At 42.2% G+C, this 22,172-nt stretch overlaps 1 protein-coding gene across 1 annotated transcript in view; it reads right to left on the bottom strand.

The window, feature by feature from the left end:
• B4GALNT2 (beta-1,4-N-acetyl-galactosaminyltransferase 2 (SID blood group)) overlaps positions 1 to 21,737 on the bottom strand; it is a 66,669-nt gene extending 44,932 nt beyond the window's left edge. Inside the window, exons 1-2 of the mRNA XM_084804814.1 lie at positions 21,534 to 21,737; positions 18,407 to 18,586 (exon numbers count right to left, since the gene is read on the bottom strand). Coding sequence (XP_084660940.1) covers positions 18,407 to 18,586; positions 21,534 to 21,574 — 221 coding nt within the window. The 5' untranslated portion in view covers positions 21,575 to 21,737. The remainder of the gene's footprint in view (positions 1 to 18,406; positions 18,587 to 21,533) is intronic.
• Between the last annotated feature and the right edge of the window lie 435 nt (positions 21,738 to 22,172).

The following is a 22,172-nucleotide window of genomic DNA, read 5'->3' as shown; positions in this document are numbered from 1 at the left end:
CTCTCATGTTCACCCCCCCACACTCCCTTGATCACCACCCCTACCACCACTCTGTGGTGGCCACTTACTCATTTAGAAATCATTACTATAAGTTAAATAGAAATACCAGAGTGAACAGGTGCTGAAAATGGGTTCTAAGGCTAAGCTCCCCAGCTTGGGAGTGCAACAGGTTGTTGGTTGCTCCCAAACTGTCTTTCATATCAGAGAGCCTGGTGATAGTCCCCTCTAGGTTGAAGGTACTGCTGCTGAATGCCAGATCAGTGAATGAGAAAACATCCGCCATCCAGAACCTGATCCTGGATGAGCGTGCCAACCTGGTCTGTGTCACAGAGACCTGGTTGGATGAGACTGGGGGAATAAATCTCTCCCAGCTTTTCCCACCTGGGTTCTCCAGGTTGCAGCAGGCAAGACGGGGGTGGGGGATATTATATTCTGGCTTGCAACAAGAGAACGTGAACTGCTCAATAGCCTGGTGTGACCAATTTGCATACCTTGCGGATAAAATCAATTACATCTGTGCTGACTTGAATACCGTAGTTGACACAGATCAACTCTGTCCTTTCCATCTATATCCAAGGAAGCTGTTCTGGTTCTAAATTGGTGCCTGATGTCAGTAATGGACTGGATGAGGGCAAACAAATTGAAGCTTAATCCAGACAAGACAGAGGTGCTCCTGGTCAGTCAAAAGGCAGATCAGGGGGAAGGGACTCAACCTGTGCTGGATGCAGTTACACTCCCCCTGAAGAATCAGGCTTGCAGTTTGCGTGTACTCTTGGACTCGGCCCTGAACCTTAATGCCCAGATCTTGGTGGTGGCCTGGAATGTGTTTGCACAGCTGAGGCTACTATGCTAACTGCTCCCGTTCTTAGAGATGTCTGATTTGGCCACGGTCACACATGTATTTTATTTGTTTGTTTGTTTGTTTGCTTATTTATTTATTTCTATACTGCCCAGTAGCCAAAGCTGTCACACATGCCTCAGTTACACACCATTTGGACTACTGTAACATGTTCTATGTGGGGCTGCCTTCGAAAACTGTTTGGAAACTTCAGCTGGTCCAGGAAGTTGCAGCCAGTCTGTTGACCACGGCCGATTACAGGGAGCACGTGACTTCCTTGTTACAACAGCTTCTCTGCCTACCAATCTGTTTCTGGGTAGAATTCATAGCGCTGGTTATGACCTATAATGCCCTATATGGCTCGGGACCAGGTTACTTGAAAGACTGCCTTCTCCGATACGAGCCTGCCCAGTTCTTAAGATCTTTGGGAGAGGCCTTTCTTTTGAGACCACCACCTTCAGAGGTGCATTTGGTGGCAAAGTGAAAGAGGGCCTTCTCGGTGGCCGCTCCCTGGCTGTGGAACTCCCTGGCGAGGGATGCTAGGTTTGCTCCCTCTCTGCTGTCCTTCCACCAGTAGGCAAAGACCGCTTTATTCAAACGGGCCTTTGGTGTGTAAGTGGGTCTGTTGAGTTGGATGGTGTTTTTGCTCTGTTATCACTGTGTTTTTAATTGTTTTAAGTTTTATTGGTGATTGCTGAGCTGCCTTGAGTGCTGTTTTTGACAGAAAGGTGGGGTAAAAATCAAATCAGTAAATATTAGCAACCCATCAGCTTAACAAAGGATAGTTTCTCTGCCAGCATCTGTAACAAATATACAGTTTTTACAAACAAAATGTAGATAAGATCAATTAAATGAAGTAATATGTATTCTGAACCTTAAAATTCCATGGTCCCTACTTGACAAGGAAATAAGTAAAGCAATTTCAGAGAACTGTCTGTTTAGTACACATTGCCTCAGACCACTTTCCCTCTTGAAAGTCACAAGACCAGCTCTGTTCAAAGGTACACAATTCCCTTTTCCCAAGTCCTCAGCTTAGCCTTCTAAATATTGTTTTTACTTTTTGCTTCCTCTGCTGCTTTTCTACATTCCTGAGTGAGCCAGGGTACCTAAATTTCATTTGTCATCCTGCTACGTCCCCAGTTTGTTTTTCAGTATTAAGATTTTCAAAGCATGTTGCAACTTGCAAACCCTCATGATGCATCTAGAGAGGGTAAGATTTACAAGGAGGTTAAACAACCGGAGTTGTATTTTCTGATTTATCCTTGTTTGCACTACATGTTCTGTCCCATCCACTAAAGAAGTACAAACTTTTGTGCTGTTGGTCTGGGCATAACCATTGACTTTCCCTAGCCATTCTCCAAACCCTGAGAAATTTCACCAAGATGCAGCTTGCTAATTCTATCCTTAAGTTGTTCTTTGTAAAAACCAAGCCTGGCTACATCAGATCTTAGAACCAAGCTACTTTACAATCCTAAAAACAACCTCCATATTTCCCCCAGCATTTTACTTATTCCATTATGGGTCTTTTCCTTCTCACTTGAGTGCAACATACTAATTTAGCCATAAGCACAGCATTCTTTCACCACCTCTGGCACTCTCTTACAGTTGGAGTTCCAGGCAGTGGATTCGTTACAGATTTAGTCATACTTGGAGCAGACCATTCCAATCAACAGGAATTAAATTAGCCCTGACTAACTTAGGGCGCAATCTTACAGCCACTAGTCAGCAGCTAGAAGGCCATAGGATAGGTCGGTTCCTGGGAACTGACCTTGGAGCCTGTGCTCTGTCAGTTCCCTGAGAACCGACTTCCACCCTCTCTCCCGTGCTGCTTTGTGGGCAGCGTGGATTGGCCCCTCGCTCTGCACTTGGAAGAGCACCGTGGAACAGCAAAAATGGGGTGTTCCGGGGGGCAGGCCAGGGCGAGGAGGAGAGAAGTGCCTTTCCGAAGCTTCCTATGCGTCGTCTGGCGTTGCCCCCCCCCCGCCCCGGTTTCAACTTCTGGCAGCTAGACAGCCAAAATCAGCTGTCTAGCTGTGGATGCAGCGCAGCTGAAGCACGGAGGGGAAGACTCCCTCTGCGCTGCTCTTGCCCTGCATTGGATAGGCGGTCGCCTCTGAGTTTGGAGGCAGCCACCCTAGACATTGTCTGAAGGGCCACAGGATAGTGGGGATTCCCCTTTCCGAGATCAGAGACAGCACTCTGACCTCAGAAAGAACTGTGCTGGCTGGCCTCCAATGTCAGAAAATCGACCGGGGTGGGGAAGAGGGCATTCCAGTGGGTGGGGAGAAGAGGAGACTGGAGAGGCCAGGATACGAGTTATCCTGAGCCTCTTGCAGTTCCAGCCTCCTTCCTTTCCCCTCCAAAGTGCTATCGCTAGAAGATTGCCTCTGCCCCTCCTCCCACGCTGCATTGGATGATTGGAAGCCTCTGAGTTCGGGGGCTTCCGATCACCAAGGGTGCAATTGATAGAATTGCGCCCTTAATCCCATATATTTCAATGGGTCTACTCTAAGTATAACTAAATCTGGGGTCAACCTAGTCTCTTGTATTTTACATAATGGATTCATGCCACAGTAACCATATATAATGTTAACTCTCCATTGTTATGGTGAATCATATCATTGGTTTACGTCAGAAGGAATAACGGATCAAACTGAATTGAGTACTCCAGGATCTTCTTTAGTACAATTTAAATTCCCCCAGCCCCAAAGAATTTGGGCTAAAAGAACAATTTTATCAAATACGAACAAGCCACTTTTGTTTTCATTATCAGCAGACTGAGCTATCGATATTCTACAGCAGTAGGATTTCTGAAGTTATGCATGACCTTGGCATAATTTAAAGCAATTATCCATGATATTCATGTTCAAAGAAAAAGCATGACCCAAGTTAACCCAAGTGAATTTCTCAAGGCTGGATACATGTGTAATCTCTTATATCTTGAGCTCAAACAACCATATAATCTTCGGGCTGCTCCATTTCACATTCATAGTTTAGAATTAATGTGCATATTTTAGATAAGATGGTTAATATCATTTAGCAACATTTTCTCAAAGGTACTTTCCTCTCTTATTTGTGTATTAGATCTCTAAAAAGCATTTAAGATTTTGAAGATGGATTAAAACTGCAACCATGTATATGCTTACTGGGAATAGGTCCCACTGACCACAGTGGGGATTACTTTAAAATAACATGCATAGGATTTCTCTGCAAATCATGTTTTTTTTGCTTCACTTTAACACAGTCTTCCCCAACCTGGTATCCTCCAGATATTTTGGACTACAACTCCGATCCATTGGCCATGCTTGCTGGAGCTGATAGGATTTGGAATACAACGTACTCTTTCTGGTGCCAGGTGAAGACCTTTTTATTTTCCCAGGCATTTTTATCCTTTTAGCATTCCAGTTTTTTTTAGCTCTGCTCTCTTAAATCTGCTATTGTATTTTAACTATTTGCGCTGCTGCTAGGTTTTTCTCTGGTTGTATTTTTATTCTGTAGTTTTAATCTATTATTTTTAATATTGTATTTTCTGTTGTATTTTTGTGGTTTTAATTTTGTGAACCACCCAGAGAGCTTCGGCTATTGGGCAGTATATAAATAAATAAAACATCTGAAGGGCACCAGGTTGGGGAAGGTTGCTATAAGGTAGTACTTTATTGTGCACTGAGATCTCTATGTATCAATAGACATAGTTTTCTCTTCAGATCTGGAAGACTGATCATGGCTCAAATTTTGGATCATCTAAATATGGACACAAGTATTGATTTTGGTGGACGTAAATCTCAACCTTGTATTTAGTCCATACATTAAGCACGTTTTCTGATATAACATTTCATTTATTTGTGGTGGACTTGAGGTACTCAAACCTCAAACTATGATCTGCAATGAGACCTCTTCAAACTGGGCAATAGTCAAACAAGGTTATTTTATCCACTCTGTCAGCCAGTTGATACAATTAGCTACATAGAATATTTGTTATGAGATTGGACAGGTATATATTGGACAGTAGGTATATAATAATAGTTATAAGGTATAACAAAGTAACATCAAACAAATACTTCCAAAAATAATGTCTTCTTTTGCAATTTAGGCTGCAATCCTAAACACACTTACTATGATTAAAAACTATTTAATGCAGAGAGACTGACTACTGAGTTGACATGTATACAATTCAGCAGTTAATTCTGAATACGTACAAGTGTCTTATCACTTGTACGTATCATTGGAATCATTGGAATCTTATCAGCAAACGCAGCGGAGAGGCATTAATTGACAAGGAGCCACCACACACAATATGCCCCTTTTATTTACGAGGAAAATACATTACACCACCTGTTCATTTCCTAATGAATGCTTCTTTATAGAGCAGGTATATTTTCTCCAGTAGGATCATTTATCAAATGAACTGAGGATGTTATTCAATCCAGTAAAGGTGTAACCAACCTTTCCTGTTTGCTGGGGCTGCCACATTTCCAGGTGGGGCTAAATGAATAGAAACCTTCACCAGTTTCCTCATAACCAGCAGAAATGTCTTTATCCAAACTTCTTGCTATAAACCCACATAAGTATGTATTTTAGTGTCACATACTTGTTAGCATTGGAATGGTCCAAGTCAAATCAGAATTGTTATTTTTAACTTGAGAAGCTTTTATCTACTTATAATGAACTGTTCTCTTAAACAAATACTTTGTCTTGAAAAGACAGATGGGGAAGCAGGGATAATCTGTATATTCGGGGTCTGTGCCCACATTTCTATTTTGTACGTGGTTTGTATTTTTGCCCCCTTTCAAACTTAAATGAGCCTGAAATCCATCCCCGCAAAATTATTTGTTAAGTTATGATAACAGCAATTATAACATGATATTTGAAAGGGATGAAGGGTAAGTTAAGGGCAGATCTTTTAAAGATCAGTGTAAAAAAGGGGTGGGGAACCTTTGATCCTCCAGATATTGTCGGACACCAACTTGCATCCAACATGGTCAGGTATGGTGGAGGGCCATAGATGATTCATCATTGCTGTAAAGTTACCCCTCATCCCCCTGGAATCATCCCGCCCTGCTTATAATCATAATAGCTAAAGGGCCATTTTTCTAGCATCACTTAGTGTGCAAGCTATACATCTTCAAATACAAAAAAGGCCTACAGCTCCCAGCATGCCCCAGCCAGCCATGCTGACTGGGGCATGTTGGGAGTTGTAGGCCTTTTTTACTGTTTAAACATGTATAGGATTGTGCCTTTGGGCATTATAAGGGTGACAATGATCTTTAGAAATCCACCCTTGAGCCAGGGGGAATCTCCAGGGAGCAGATCTTGGCAGATGGAGTTCGAAACACTACCAGTTTGGGGAGGGGGTTGTGTTGCTCTGGCCATGGGCATGACCTCTCAATTTAGAGGTGCCAAGATAGTGATAGATCAGACCCAGGTTTACTTACAAGGAGACAGTTTATTGAGTAACTTACAGCACACAAGTGTACCCAATGGTTGGATCAGACAGCTTCTCTGAACCCAGAGCCATGCGGTACAATGGGTTTTATAGCATACATGTTAGCAATAAGGCGGCATAACACTAGCAAGCACCCCTAGCATTCATTCCCAGCATAGACTAGAAGTGTCTGGTTCTCAAGCACAGCTACCTAAGATAAACAAACTTTGCTCTCCAGGCACATCTTGATTAGACACTCACCTCATTAGTATGGAATGTGCTGGGGTTGTTATCGGCCTTTTACTCATCTTCACATGCTCAGAGGCTCACTAGCAAGGGAATTGCAACAATAATGAACTTAAGCAAGCATTATGGATCTCTAGGCCCCTCTGACACTACAAATGACTTGGCTATGCTCCTGGGGCCAATACAGGGGTCCTTCCACTACTGATTTTGTGTGTGTTAAAAAAAGAAACAAAGAAAAGCCTGCATGCTTCAAAGGGAAGCTGTCATGTCACAAATGCTTAACGTCTGATTGATCTATTTGTGAGTTGCAGAGTGAGGTGGTGCACCCACTAGCCCACTGTGAGTATGCCTTGCAATCACCCCACAGTGCGAAGAGCCTCCTGGCTCCAGGGTTATTTGCTACAGATTTTTAAAAACAATAAACCCAATACCTAATGGAACTTTGGACGTATGGATTGTGTAAAATCCATTCCATCTGTGTTTCACAGATTGTCAGGCACCTTTCATTCCATCATCCACCCATCGACAGAATTGGATCTTTTTTGTTTCCAAATTTGCACAAATTCACAGTTGCACAAATGTGCAACTTCCCCCCAAATACACATTTTCCTACTTTAGCCTATGGTGGAAATGCACATTTTTTGGGCTGGGCTTTTTTATTTTGCGTATTTTTCTACGATGAGATTTGCACAAAATTTGGGAAACTTAAAAAACCAGTCTGCAAGTGAGAGGAATCCGACCAACAGGGGTAAGCTGGTTTGCTGCGGAATCTGCAGGTTGTATTAATGAAAATCTGAACTCATTTGGTTCCATTATGGATTTCTCTGACATCCCTAATTAAGGAACACAGGACTTAAAGAAAGTACAACCAGTAACCCCGGTACAATAATCTTGGAAGAAGGAAGGCTAACAGTTGCATTACTCCTAGCATCTCAGAGGGCTTATTTGCCTGCAGGAAAGAAGAAGCACCATATGATAGGGGCTGCATTCATACAGAATGGTAAGCCAAGACATTTTGGCTTACCATGAACAAACTGCGTGTTGGTGTATGCAGCCTGTTTGCTCCTGTTTTGTTGTTCCTGCTCATGCGAGTGGATAAACAAACCAAAAATGGTTTGCATGGTGTTACATACAAACCAGAGATCCTGCTTTGTTTCTCTCAAACAAGCCAGGATTTGTAAACCAAAGAAATCATGGCTGGTTTGAGAGAAACAAACTGGGATCCCAGGTTCAGATGCAATGCTAAGCAAATAATTTCTAGCTAGTTTTATCCACTCAAACAACAACAGGGTGGCACTCTGATCAAAAGAGAAAAGCAAGTGACAAAATCACAACAGTGCCTATTTATTATGCGCTTTACCAGCCTGATGTTTCAGAAAAAAGTCTCCTCCTTCAGGCAGGGGCTGCCTACAGCAAAACGAAGTATACAAGTTTAAAAACTCTCTTACATAAAACCCACACAATATACAGCTTAACAAAACATGGACTGAATACAAGTAAATACATTCATATCTACATATGTAATTAAAAGGAATACCATTCTGTTAAACACACACCCACACACCACCCTTCAAAGTTAGAAATCCTAAACAAAACAACAAACGCTTTTTACCTGAACTACTAGAATCAACTTGAACAGCTGAATGTAAAATCATTGCTTAGCAAATTTCACTGTTCCTTTTACTCACTTGCATTGAACACTTCTCTTAAACAAAAGCACCTGTTGTTTAAAAAGGATTGAGTGTTAGCTCCTCTGTGTTTAGAGGAAATTATGAGTGCAATAATGAAAATGAATACCGGGAAATCACCTGGACCAGATGGATTTCCAATTGAATGATATAAAACATTCTCTAGATTTTTAGCCCCAAAGTTGTATTGCCTCTATAATCATATTTTCGAAGCGGGCTTCTTTTCTTCATCGTTAAATGATGCTTATATTTCTGTGATTCCTAAGCCAGGAAAGGACCATACCTATTGTACTAACTATCAACATATATCATTAATTAACGTAGATATCAAAATATTAACAGCAATCTTGGTCAATAGATTACAACAAATCATGACTGTATTGGTTAGACCAGACCAGGTGGGATTTATTAAAAAGAGACAGGGGGCTGATAATCTTAGATTAGTTGTTGATTTAGTTGCTTTAAACTCTGAAAGAACTGACCAGGCAGCCATCTTTTCCTTGGATGCAGAAAAGGCCTTCATTGGAAATTCATGTTTATTACACTGACTAATTTTGGTTTTCCTATAGAATTTTTGAAATGGGTTAAAATTTTATTCAGGGACCGCGGTGGCTTAGTGGTTATGACGCTGAACTGCAGACTGGAAGGTTGGCAGGTCAGCAGTTCGAGACCCGAGTGCTGCATGACGGAATGAGCTCCCGTCTTCAGTCCCAGCTTCTGCCAACCTAGCAGTTCGAAAGCAAGAAATTGCAAGTAGATAAATAGGTACCGCCTCGGTGGGAAAGGTAAAGCGAGAGTAATGACTAACGGTTTATTTTCAGCTTCTTCTTCTTTTTTTAATTTGGGCGGGATAACAGACAAGGTTGCCCATTTTCCCTATTGATATTCAATTTATGTTTGGAACCCCTGGTGTGTGCTATTAGACAAAATAATAGTATTCATGGATTTGTTCATTTTAGTTTAGAATTTAAAATTAGCCTTTATGCTGAGGATCTTTTGCCGTTTATCTCGAGACTCCAGTCGTCGGTTCCAGCTTTGATGAAATTGATTGGTGAATTGTCCAGCTGTTCAATTAATTGGTCAAAGTCGGAAATAATGCCGATTGGAGATAGGGTATACTCTAGTGTATCAGCCAATTGGCAATTTCGACGGTGCTCAGAGTCTATTACTTACTTGGGAATAATTATTCCTAGAGATGTATCTTGAATGATTAGGTTAAATTTAAACAAGTTGATTAATGATGTTTCATGAGATATAGATAGATGGGCATCTTTAAAGTTGAGTTTATGGCATCAGGTGAATACACTTAAGATGAATACCATACCTTGAATTTTTTATGTTATATGTGGGATCCCTATACTTATACCTGGCAAATATTTCCAAAAAACTTAATGTTTTCTTTCATAAATTCTTCTGGGGTTCCTCTCCACCAAGAATATCTTTAGAAAGGATGCAACTTCCAATTAATGAAAGTGGGTTCAGTTTTCCGAATGTAACTATGTACCATTGGGCCTATTCGCTGACCTCTACTAAATGTTGGTCTTTTCCACTCAGATTAGATTTTCCACCTTGGTCAGTGTTGGAATCCTCTTGTCTGGAGCCTCTCTTTAAATGGATGGCATGAGGTTCTCGGCATATCAAGGTAGACAGAGCTCTGCTCTTCCCACAGTTTTGGCAGTTAGAGAAGTTTGGTGTATATTGTCACGTCAGTTACAGTTTGATCCATGTTCCCATGCTAAATTGACTTTATGGGGAAAGCTAGATTTAAGAATTGGTAAGAAAATGTTTTTATGGTGGACCTGGACAGATAAAATGATCTTTACCCTGGATCAATTAGTAGGGGTCGATGATGAGTTTTTGTTAATTTCAATTTTGCGAGATCAATTTGATTTGCCTGCTACAGTGGAATGGCAATATTTGCGATTGAAACATTTCATAGACTCATAGGGTTGGAAGGGGCCTACAAGACCATCGTGTCCAACCCCCTGCTCAATGCAGGAAGCCTGATTCCCAGGCAGGCTCCCATCCAAGTACTAACCAGGGCTGACCCTGCTTAGCTTCCAAGATCAGATGAGATCAGGCATATCCTCTATTTGGTATCTAGATTCAGTCCTGCTGCTTTTACTTCTTCGGAGTTTCCTTCACTACTGGAAATATGTATTGAAGCTGATCAGATATATCGACCTACAATTAATGTTTATAAACATTTATTATCAATGAGTAAACATGATACAAGTGGTTTACAGCAGGAATGGAACAGGGAATTGGAACGTCCTATTTTGTTTAATCAGTAGATTGTATCAGACATTTCAATGGATCTTTGGTTACGCCTTATTCAGCAAAAACTTTTGTTTCATGTCTATTGGATGACACAATGTCTTTTTAATGAAGGCTTGTCAAATTTGGCTAATTGTTGGAGGTGTAATACAGTCAATGCTTCTCTTATTCATATGTTTTGGAAATGCCCAATGATTGCCTCCTTTTGGAAGGAAGTTATTATATGGATAAAGTTTGTATTGGAAAGCTCTTTAATCACTGATGTAAATGTTCTTTTAAATTACTTACCTGCTTCTTGGAATTAAACACATGGTCAGCGTAAATGGATTTTCGTGCCCTTTTGGTTGCTAAAAGACTGATACTACGATATTGGAAGGATAAAAGCCCACCACCTATAATGCAATGGACTGAAGACTTATCAACACTAGCAACATTTGAAAGAGTGGTATATAGGCATAACTTGCTGATGGACTTATATGTGGATATTTTGTCTGCTTTTACTGAAGTGTATGTGTAACCTATTTTTTTCTCTTTTTTTCTTTTCTTTTTTTCTTGAATATTGTAATAGTTGGAACTGAGAATTTTAGAATATGTTGTTGTATTTTTTATTTTGTTATTTTTTGGTTTTGTTGTTTTTGTTTTGTTAAAACTCACAATAAAAAAATTTGGGGGGAAGGATTGAGTGTGTGTGTGCATGCGTAGGTGGGTGGGTGTGGGATAACGTGGGTGGGTGAGGGAAGCTGCAGCTGGCACAGAACGCAGTGGCTCGCCTGATTAAAGGCAGCTGCTGGTGAGATCACATCACTCCAATGCTGAAGGAGTTGCACCTGGTTACCAGTTGTTTTCCGGGTCAAATTCAAGGTGTTGATTTTGACCTTTAAAACCCTATATAGTTCAGCCTGGCCTGTCTTAAGGAGCACCTCCAGCAACACCAGACAGGCCGCTTAACAAGATCAGCCTTTGATGACCTTCTCTTTGTCCCATCAACCAGGACTGCTAGTGTCAGGGTGGACACTGAGCCCATAGAATCCCAGAGTAGTTCTGATTCTGAGGAAGAGGAGTCACTCCTGGGAGAGGAGTGCGCTCCTCTTTCCCAGGGCGAACAGCTGATGGAGATTCCTCCCACTGGCATTCCTAGCTTAGATAGCAGTCCTGGGAGTGACAGAGTGTGGGAAGCAGACTTGATGGACGCACGACGCTGACGCAGACAGCGGCGCCAAATGGAGGGTGTGGAAAGGAGGCGTAGTGCCTGGTTGGTGCGCAAACAATGGCTGCGCCCAGAGGATCCAAGGGAAAAGGTGAGGGACTCTCCCTAGCCCTTAAGTTCAGGGGTCTGCCAGTGATTCCCTTTCAAATGGGGACCAACTGTTCCAACTTAGGGCATAGGTACTGTGCTGCTCATATCTAGTTGCTAACAGTAGAGTTGTTAAGTTGTAAAAGAGGAATAAAGCTTTGAAAAGAATCCCTTTGTCTGTGTCTGGACTTGGCTACTGGATTAGACTGAGAGAGGCCTCCAAGGAGCCCTTCACAGCTAGACTGGTAGGGACGAGGGAGAGGGCCTTCTCTGTGGTGGCCCCCACTCTGTGGAACTCCCTCCCTCCCTAGGGAACTCCGCTGTGCCCCCTCTTTAATGAGCTTCCACAGGGCATTAAAAACGTGGTTGTTCAGGCGTTTGGGGTGGGTTAGGGTATTTTTAGAAATATGATGTTTTTACTGTAGAATTTTATTGTTTTAAATTGTTTTATTATACACTCCGTACATCACTCAGGATGGCTGGGTGACCAGCCAGATGGATGATTAATAAATTTAAATAAATAAATAAATATACTACTGTGGATCCTTTCTTTACAAGGCCTCCCCAGAAAGAGAAAGGATTGCTTACAGGTTGCTGACACTCCCTCCATGGGGAGTTTCTCAGCCCTGTTGCCAAGGTCTCCTTCCTTCAGCCCAGCTCTTGTAAAAATGAAAAAGAAAGGCACTTTGGACTTTTTTGCCCATGGCACAGAAACACAGAACTCAACAAAAACCTTGTGAAAATCCTAAAATCACAAGTGGTAGCTTTGTAACAGTGTGGTCCTTCACATAGGGAAGAGGGGGGAGGCAGGTTGGAAGAAATTCCTTTTTTAAACAACACAGTCTAAAGTCCAAATATGAAAAGGAGTTTGTGGAGTGGGGGGCAACAAGGGAAGGCAACAAATCACACACACAGAGAATTCCAATTAAAACCAAGCATGTCAATGCTCCAACCAGCCATACTGGCTGGGAAATGCTGAGAGTTGTAAGAGATTTTTCTGGATAAACATGCATAAGATTGCACCCTTAGCTAGTCACCTACTTGAGTAGAGTCTTAAGTTCCAGAGTATATACAGAGAGGATGGTCTGAGAGAGAGAGAGAGAGAGAGAGAGAGAGAGAGAGGAAGCATCTTGGCCTCTGATCAGATGTTATATGGAAGGCTTCAAGGAGTGAGAAAACTCTTACTTTTATGGGAGTCGGAGTTTTGTAAAAGCTGGCCCCCCAAACAGAGACTGGCTGTTATTTTGTCTGATAATGTCATGCCTTCCATTTTGGATGTCAGTCCGCCAGCCAGCAAATCAGAAGATTACTCAGTGTATGGTCCCACCTACATAAAGACTCTATAAGAGCTGGCCAGTTCTATCTGGACAAACCACTGTGCAAACAGCTTACATTCTGGATGCATATTGGGGAAGAAAGAGACAAGATAAGCTTATTCAGGCATCCTGACATGCTGCCAACTTAGCAGACATTCTAGGGGACACTATTGAGTTAATTAGAATATAGGGATTTGTCACAATATGTATAGAGGGGTTGTGTGTGGAGTTCTAGGGCTCCAACCACATTTGTGAGGTGTGCATTTTCATCCTTTATTAAAAACCCCAAGCTCCTTTTAGCCACTATGATTATGAGAATGAGAATGGCAAGGAACTTAAACGGGGTGGCTACACTGAGCTTTAAATCATATATTCATAACGAAAAAGTATGTTCCCTCCTGAAAAACCACTTTCACATGAAGGCTTTGGCACAGCCTCTTAGGGCACAATCCTATGCATGTTTAGACACAAAACAATTCCTACAAATCCCAGCATTCCCCAGCCAATATGGCTGGCTAGGGAATGCTGGGACTTGTAGGATTTTTTTTTTTCTGTCTAAACATGCATAGGATTATGCCTTTACCCTACTCCAACTAAGTCTATACAATACCTGAAATAAATGCATATTCTCTTCTTCACCTTGCCTCTATCTCCCTCTTCCTCCATGTATCAGATTTTAAATGGTAAATTCCTAAGGGTAAAGACAGGTCTTTTGCAATGGTAATATATTAATAAATAAAATATATATTGACCCTTAAATCTCATAATTGCAATGACTCCATCATACCCTTTTTATCCATCATAGAAAAACCAGTACATATATTTCCTTATTCCATCAAATGCAATGACAAACCACTACTGCCAAAATTAATGAAGATACAACAGGAGATCATTCGCTTGTGTGCATATCCCAGATTTTCTGTAGACCAGGATCCAAACTGGTTGTTTTTTGTTTTTGTTTGTTTTTTAATGCAAAATGGCAGGGCAGAGATTGAGATGGTTTGCCTTTGTATAGGAGAGATAGACTGTATAAGTGACTAAGGGCACAATCCTATGCATGTTTAGACAGAAAGAAGTCCTACAACTCTGAGCATTCTCCAACAACCATAGCTGGCTAGGGAATGCTGGGAGTTGTAGGCCTTTTTTCTGTCTAAACATGCATAGGACTGTGCTCTAAGGGCGCAATCCTATCCATGTTTCAACAGAAAAAAGGCCAGCAACTCCCAGCATTCCCCAACCAGCATGCTAGGGGTTGTAGGATTTTTTTTTGTCTAAACAGTCATAGGATTGCACCTTAATTGTATTGAATTGAATTGATTTTAAAACAATGTGTTGGGATCCATGATCTGCCTTCTGTTGACATAAGGGCTCCTCTCATAGAAGATGCTTCTGCCAGATTTTCAGGATCCTTTCTCCCCCATCCTACTCTACAGTTTACCCTGTTCAGCAGGGTCCCCTGACCCTCTATATAGCCTTTTCAGGGGGTGTAGGGGCTACCATGGGGGGGGGGAGGGCAGAGAAATCCATTTCTACCAGCCCAGTTGCATGCACCTAAACCTAGATCCAACCCATTAGTAATTACATAGAGAATACAGAGTATGCAATAGCATCTTTTTTGCTGTAGTCAGAGGCTAAATCCAGCCCAGTCTTTGGACTGCCACTTAGAATATGTTTCTATCATGGCCCAGGACTGGAGTCCCTCAGAGACTGAAGCCTCCAGTGACAGTGACTCTGGAGAGGCATCACAACAAGATCCTGGTCCTTCCGAAGTAGGGTCCACTGCCTCGGATCCCATATCTTGTCCATACAACCCCGAGGAGGTGTTGCTACCTTCTGACTCTGAGGAGTGAACTTTGGGCTCTTCCAGTGAACAGGGAGACCCCAGGGAGGAGTCCCCAACTGGCTCCCCTCTTCACCAACCGTCATTCCCTAGGAGAAGTCAACGCCTTCAAGAAAAGGCTGCTGGCCCTTTAACAGCCAGATGCAGCACCTGAAGGGGTGGAGTTTCCAGAGTGACTCTCCTGGCCTGACTATAAAAGCCTGCCAGTTTCTCTCAGCCTCTGCTGGAGGAGCTTGTTAGTTCTGTAGCTCCAGGGTTGCTGGCCAAGGTCTTGAAACCTAACATTAGTCCTAGCCATCTTGTTCACACTGAAACCTCCTCACTTGAGCTATTGCCAAGGACAGGTGATGGATTCCCTGATGGAGTTTGGTGGTTTTGCCAGTATAAAGATAACAGAATATATAGCTGATCTTGTCCAGTATTGTAACCAGGCAGGAATATTAAACCAATAATTTAAATCTAGTATTGGAGATGAATAGCAGTGTCTTGGTATCACAAGACCAGATTTCACAGGGCACATCTGCATAGTATTTTATTTATTTTTATCCTCAGTATGAATAGGTCCTTGCAGCAGTTTTGTCTTTCACAGCTTGTGCGATAGCCACGGGTGACCACAAATTCCTTGCAGGTGAGCACATAGGATTCCATGCAGGTGAACAAGTGACCTGGTGGAGGAAGGATGGATCTCCACCTGTCTGCTTGGTTTTGGTGATGGCTGCAGAAGAAGGCAGTTGGTGCTTCAGTTCTGTTCCTCCTCCCCCAGCCTCTTTGGTGGAAAGCTTTTTTGTTTTTTTTTAAAGCTTGCTAAGAGGCTGGTATCCTGTCTTTCAGTGCTGGCCACAAAGGGGCCTTTCTTTCCTCTACAGCCACCATGGAAACACAGACTACTGCTAGGCTCTTAGCAGGCCAGTAACTTTTATTGGCATACATTGACAAGGCTGCCTTTTTCTCAGATAAATTTATCACATTTGGTTTAGCAGATGAATTGATCACATTTGCTCAATTATTTATTTATTTATTACATTTCTATACCACCCAGTAACTGAAGCACTCTAGGCAGTACCCAATAATTAAAGTAACAAAATACAACATAAAATACAATATACAATATAAAAGCTTAAAACTGCAGTATAAAAGCACAACCAAAATAAAACCTAACAGCAATGCAGAGATGTAAAATACAATAGCAGATTTAAAACAACAGAACTAAAAGGCTAAAATGCCTGGGAAAATAAAGTTCTTCATAGGCTCCAGGCAAGACTCTCTAGGAAGCTCATTCCACAACTGGGGTGCCACAGCAGAAAAGGCCCTCACTTCCTTTGGCAGGGGCTCCCAGAGAAGGACTGCTGAAGCTGGATCTTAGGGTCCAGGCAGCTACATATGGGAGGAGATGATCCTTCAGATAATCTGGCCTCAAGCTGTTTAGGGCTTTCAGTGTTAATATCAGCGCTTTGATTTGGGCTCAGAAATGCACTGGCAGCCAGTGTAGCTGGAAAAGTACTGGCATAATATGATCACTTTGGCTAGTCCCCATTAATCTTACTGCCCTGTTTTGGACCAGCTGAAGTTTCTGGACCATTTTCAAAGGCAGCTCCACATATAACATATACCACATTGTGGTAATCCAGATGAGAGGTTATCAGAGCAAGGATAACTGTAGCTAGGTTATCTCTGTCCAGATAAGGGCATAGTTGGTATGATCAGCTTGAGCTGATAAAAGGTGGCCCATGCCTCCAAGTCCACCTGTGCCTCAAGTGACAGTTCTGGGTCGAAATTCTGAATGGTTGTAGGAAGAAACACACAAAAACTGGCAAGGCATTTATCAGTGCTATTCACCCCAGCTGCAATGGTGACCATTCAAGTACATTTCCAAGTCCGTGACTACATTACTTAACAAAGTTCAGTACTTATCCATAAATGGTAATTCTGGGTTAGATGTTGAATTAAATACTTGGGGATATATTTTTTCCTCTTTCCCTAAGGTATCTGAGCAAACCATTTTACGATCAGGAGAAATCTGCAAACACCATCAGTTCATATCTGTATATTTAAAGTATAACTGGAAGTCTTACTAGTTGAATCAGGTTAAAAATATGTGTTAAAGTTTGCACTGGGACAATCAGAATGATGATTCTTATCTCAACAAAGTTACACCATATTATTCATCTTCAATTCCGGTAATGCCCTGACTTGATTTTACAGCTATAACCAATATTTTATCTGAACAGTTTGGAAGAATGGAGTTAACCTGGGCCTTGTCTCCATGTCAATGGAAGGAGAAGCGAATGGGGAGTACCGGATTTTTTTTTTAAAGGAATCAGCTTTGCTCCATTTTGGTCCATGCAGGGCTCCATGAGTGAGGGCTCCACACCAATGAAAATCACTTCACAGAACATACTTCCTGGTGGGGTTGGGGGTTAGGGTGAACATCATCTGACTGGCAGGGTGCTCAACCAATAAGAGAGGCTCCCCCCTCTCCGCCCTTTCTCCTGAAGCTCCAGATTTACCAGCATTTCAGGCACAAGCCCCACTGAGCACAATGAGAGTTACTTCTGAGTAGACACACATATGCTTGTGCTGGGAAAGAGGAGGGGGGACACAGGGATGGGAAACCAGCCCCTTTCTAACTGCAGGACCTCTATAATGAAGGTGTGAAGTAGTTACTTCCTAAGGCAATAAACCAAGCCACAGAGAATTGGAGGTTCGGTAAAGTGCTTTACAGGCTACAGGGAATCAGTGCTTTAAACTCTGTATTCAATTCTGGGAGATCTCTGTAAATTCTGATGTGGGCATTCAGAGGGCAAGCCTTATTCAGTACAAGGGGAGTTACTTCTGAGAAGACACTAACGCGTTCGTTGTGGGAAAGACAGTAGTAAACACAAAGACAGGAAACCAGCCCCCATGATGCTGTGCAGGATCTCCATAGCAAAGGATCGAAGTAGTTACTTCCTAAGGCAATTAACCAAACAGAAGAGAATTGGAGACTCAAGATCGCGCTTTACAGCCTTTAGGGAATTTGGGCTTTAAATTGTGCCATTTCAATTGAGGGGAATCTCTGTAAGTTCTGATGTGGGCATTCAGGGGAGAAGCCTCACTGACCACAATGGGAGTTACTTCTGAGTAGACACTAATTGGTTTGTGCAGGGATGAGAAACACACAGGGAACACCCCTTGACTGGGGTCAGGGTGAAAGGCACACCCCTGGGCAGGACTAGCATACCTGAGGTCAATGTGGGGGTTGGGGCACACAGCAATTATACGGAGGAGAACTCAACTTAAAGAAATGAATCAGACTTTAAGCAGGAAATCCGTTTTTTCCCTGTTAAGTTCTGGGGTGGCTGCTGGATGGCCACATCATCATACATCCCTAATGACCTCCAAATGTAGCCAGCTTAGAGTAAATTGCTCACGGAGTCCCCCCTAGTCTCCTTTCCCCTTTCTAATTTAAATGCTCTTAAAAGCAAAGTTGTACAGAGAGAACTTACCAAATCCCATCAAATTGGAACATGGACTTGTATTTTTCATCTGGCAAAAGCTTAAATGGAAATGGATTTTCTGAAGATTTCCGCTCAGTTTCAGTTTTGATTTGCTTCCCTTTCACCATGTAGATGTAAGAGTAGGACGTGATAGTCACACACAAGAATGATAGAATGTAATACTTGTATCTATAGGAAAGCAGAGCCAAGGATCAGTTTCCTAACAAATTCAGCATTGATTATTTCAACCAAAGGTTCTCGTAATGTAAAAATAATGGTAATTGTGCACAGCACATACAGAAAAAAAGGCCGCAATTCAATGAGACAGTTACTATTGCAGTTTAAGGGTAAACTGTCTCAGCCCAAGAGCTGCCACTGAGAATAGGAAAATGCAGTTTATAAATATACTTATCCAGTTTTTCAGATTTTGCAAAGGTGAAAGCTGTAAGGAAGTGTTATTTTGTAAGTTCTTATGAGTCAAATATGTAAAGTTTACATACATTTCATAAATGATGTGCATTTACATAATAAATTGCACTAATTCAAGTCTATCCTTTATACAGAAGAGGCTAAATTAATTTTTTCACCAGTTTGAAATTTACCAAACATGTTCAACTTTTTGAATTTCAAAACATTTTAAAATGTCACATTTGGAATTCAACACTGAGGCCATTAAAAAACAACACACCTTTTGTATTTGTTTGTGCTCTACATAACACACTTTCATTTTGCTGTGTTAAAACCCCCTGCCTTATTTGTCTTTGCATTAGAGTCCTGGCTATCTACTTGGGTCAGCCTACCCCAACCTGGCACCCTCCAATAGTTGGAGTACTGCTCCCATCACCCCCAGCCAGCCCAGCCATGGATGATAGGCATTGTAGTCCTACACATCTGGAGTGCGCAAGGTTAGATAAGGTTGACTTCAGTTAACACTTCATGCTTCTTACAAAGTAACCCCTGGTCCACAGCAATCTTTAAACTTTAAACGGGGCTACAAGACTCTAGTTTTTCTGCTATCACTCTTGATTATTTATTTTAATGAATCTATTATTGAATTTATTACCTCCAACATCTATATTCTGCCTTTCCTCCAAGGAGGCCACAGCTGTGTACATGATGCTCTCTCCATTCCCATTTTATGCTCACAACAACCCTACAAGGTAGGCTGGGATAAGAGAAAACAACTCGTCCATGAATCCCACTGAGCGACTTTGGGTGAGAGGGGATTTGAACCTGTCCTAAGCTTGAACTGGTCTCCCCTGTCCTAAGCTGACACTTTTCATCACTATACCGCATTGGCTCTCAATTTATCCTTGTGCATAGCCACTTATTAAATTAGCAGGAAGGGGGGCCAGTTGATTTTCCACTTTTGGCCCTGAACTATCATGAGTGGCCTTTGTAATAGCAAGACAAAGGGTCATTTCACACATTACATTGTTTGCAGGAATTCACAAAAGTACTGTAGATGTACTGCTAAGATATCTGGGTGATTTTCTGTGGATTGGCAAGGATTTCCAACTCTCGATTGTTTAACAGGAGCAGCAACAAAACCACTCCCCCCCTAAATTATAGTGCTAAAATGAAGAAAGCTCGGGGCAACCAGGTGAGGTGTTGCATGTGAAAGGACTGTGGGCTGCCTTCAGTTCTGATACCCATAAAACTTCCCAGGCTCAGAAGTCTTTACTTCTAAGTAGGGGTGTCAGAGAAATCCACAAAAGAATCAAATAAGTTTGGATTTTTATGAATCTGACCTATGACTTCTGCAATAGACCAGCTTTTCCCCAAGTCAGGCAGGTTCCATGGACTGTTTTTTTAGCTGTCCAGAATTTCGTGCAAATGTAGTAATAGAAAAATACACAGATTTAAAAAAAAAAAAAAACCCAGCAAAAAATGCACATTTCCACCATAGGCTAAAGTGTGAAAATGCAGATGGGTTGTGCATTTTCACCAGTGCAAATTTGCACAAGTGTGCATTTACAGAAGTGTGAATTTGCACAAATTCAGACACCCTCCCCCAATTCCATTGAAGAGCTGACAGTGGAACAAAAGGCTGCGGATAATCCCTGAAACTCAGATGGAATGGATTTTACACAAACTGTACATCCCTATTTCTAAGCAGACATGGCTATTGCACCAGGCTCTGTTTGGTTGATCTTGGGATTCCAGAAAAAAAACAACCACCACCAGAAGTTGATTCCACAAGCCAGAAGTCTGCCCAAGTCTGATCAATACACCAGGAAGCAGTAACATGCATGTGGCGAATATGTATTTCTGGCCGAATGTAAAAATACGTGAGCCAGGAAAGCAGAATGAGCTTCAAGTCCTTTCGCCATCCACAAATGGCGAACACTCTGCCATGTTTGTTTAACACGTAAACTGGCACCACAAGACAGGATGAAAAACAGCTTCTTAAAATCCTGGAGGGATGCTCATCTAGAAAGGCTAAGGTAGAAGCTTCTTTTTTAAAAAAATCAATCATCATAACCTCTCCTCGTTGGAAAAGCAAGGCCATTTAAATTTAGCACATAAAAGGAACATCTGAAATTCTCTGCAGTTCCAAACATTGACTTAAGGTCTTATACACACCAAAAAAAGCTGACCACCAAAAAACAAACAACCCCCACCCTCACCCCCTGCCACAAACCAGTCTTCAGGCAAAAGTGTGTGATTTCTCTCCCTGGGGCTACTAGTTGGTTGGCAACCTTCAATTCCCTAGAGTTTCAGCTGCTAAGAAATTGCCCCCGTCCCCTGTTATTACCACACACACCCTCCCCCAGCTATGGGAAAAATACAACACATTGGAAGAAAAGGAGCCAAGAGCCCATTCAAGAGATTCACAAACTGGCTACCCAAAAATGTTGCAGGGTTGTTTTTTTCCCCTATGAGGATGAGGATGTAATACAGCCTCTCTCCCTTCTGATCACTCTTTGCCAGCTTTCGGCACACCTGTATGACTGACACTATGCTTTAATTTGTTGGGCCACAACAGGCCAGTAAGTTGTAAAAAATCAGGGAAAAAAATCCAGTTCTCTGAGAGAAACTGGAGACCTCCCCCTCTTCTTTTTCTCTCGTCGTTTTTGCCTGACCATTTCTTGGATCCCAGCCACAAGCACAAAGAATTTCAAGATCCACTCACCTCCATAACTTCTGGAGCAGTGGAGAAGGCCCCCGCTCCATTTTGAGGAAGCTCCCAAGTGGGAAAAGGGCAGCTGTGTCATGAGCAAGTACCTATCAACCCCACCCACACAGGTGTACCTCCAGTCCATCCTTCATGCAGCACTGAAAGGTCACTTGCTCCACCTCCACCCCCAGGGATGCAGCCAGGAGCTCTCCAGACATCGGTTACCCCGTAGCCCCGCCCAGCCACAGGTACAGCTAATAACTTCCTTCAAGCAATTAACTACACAGTCCGGTCTCACAGGGGCGTTTGCATATGTTGCAAGCCAAAACCTTGAACGTCTTTTAGATGGAGTACAAACCTCCTCTCTATTTGCGATGCCTGGAAATGTAGCTCCAAATAGTCATTTGACTTGGAGAGTGGGGAGAATGCTAACTATGTGTTAGGTTGCAGAAGGTCCTAGTCAAATCAGTAACCATCTCCTTTTGATGGGCTTTTGAGTCTGAAGGTTAGGATTTCCCCCTAATCAGCTGCCCAGCCCCAGGGGACAAAAGGAGCTATGTGCACATTGATGCAATAGGGTAATTTGCCATAAGGGCGTGCATTTACCTCATGGCTTTATGTGGCCGGCTGTCCCCTGTGCAGCTGATAGTGCAG

Source organism: Heloderma suspectum, chromosome 6, assembly GCF_057233095.1.
Source record: "Heloderma suspectum isolate Gila_16-S chromosome 6, 16-S_ref, whole genome shotgun sequence".
Lineage (NCBI taxonomy): Eukaryota > Metazoa > Chordata > Lepidosauria > Squamata > Helodermatidae > Heloderma > Heloderma suspectum.
Note: the sequence above shows the minus strand (reverse complement) of the source record. Positions and strands in the feature narration are given on the sequence as shown.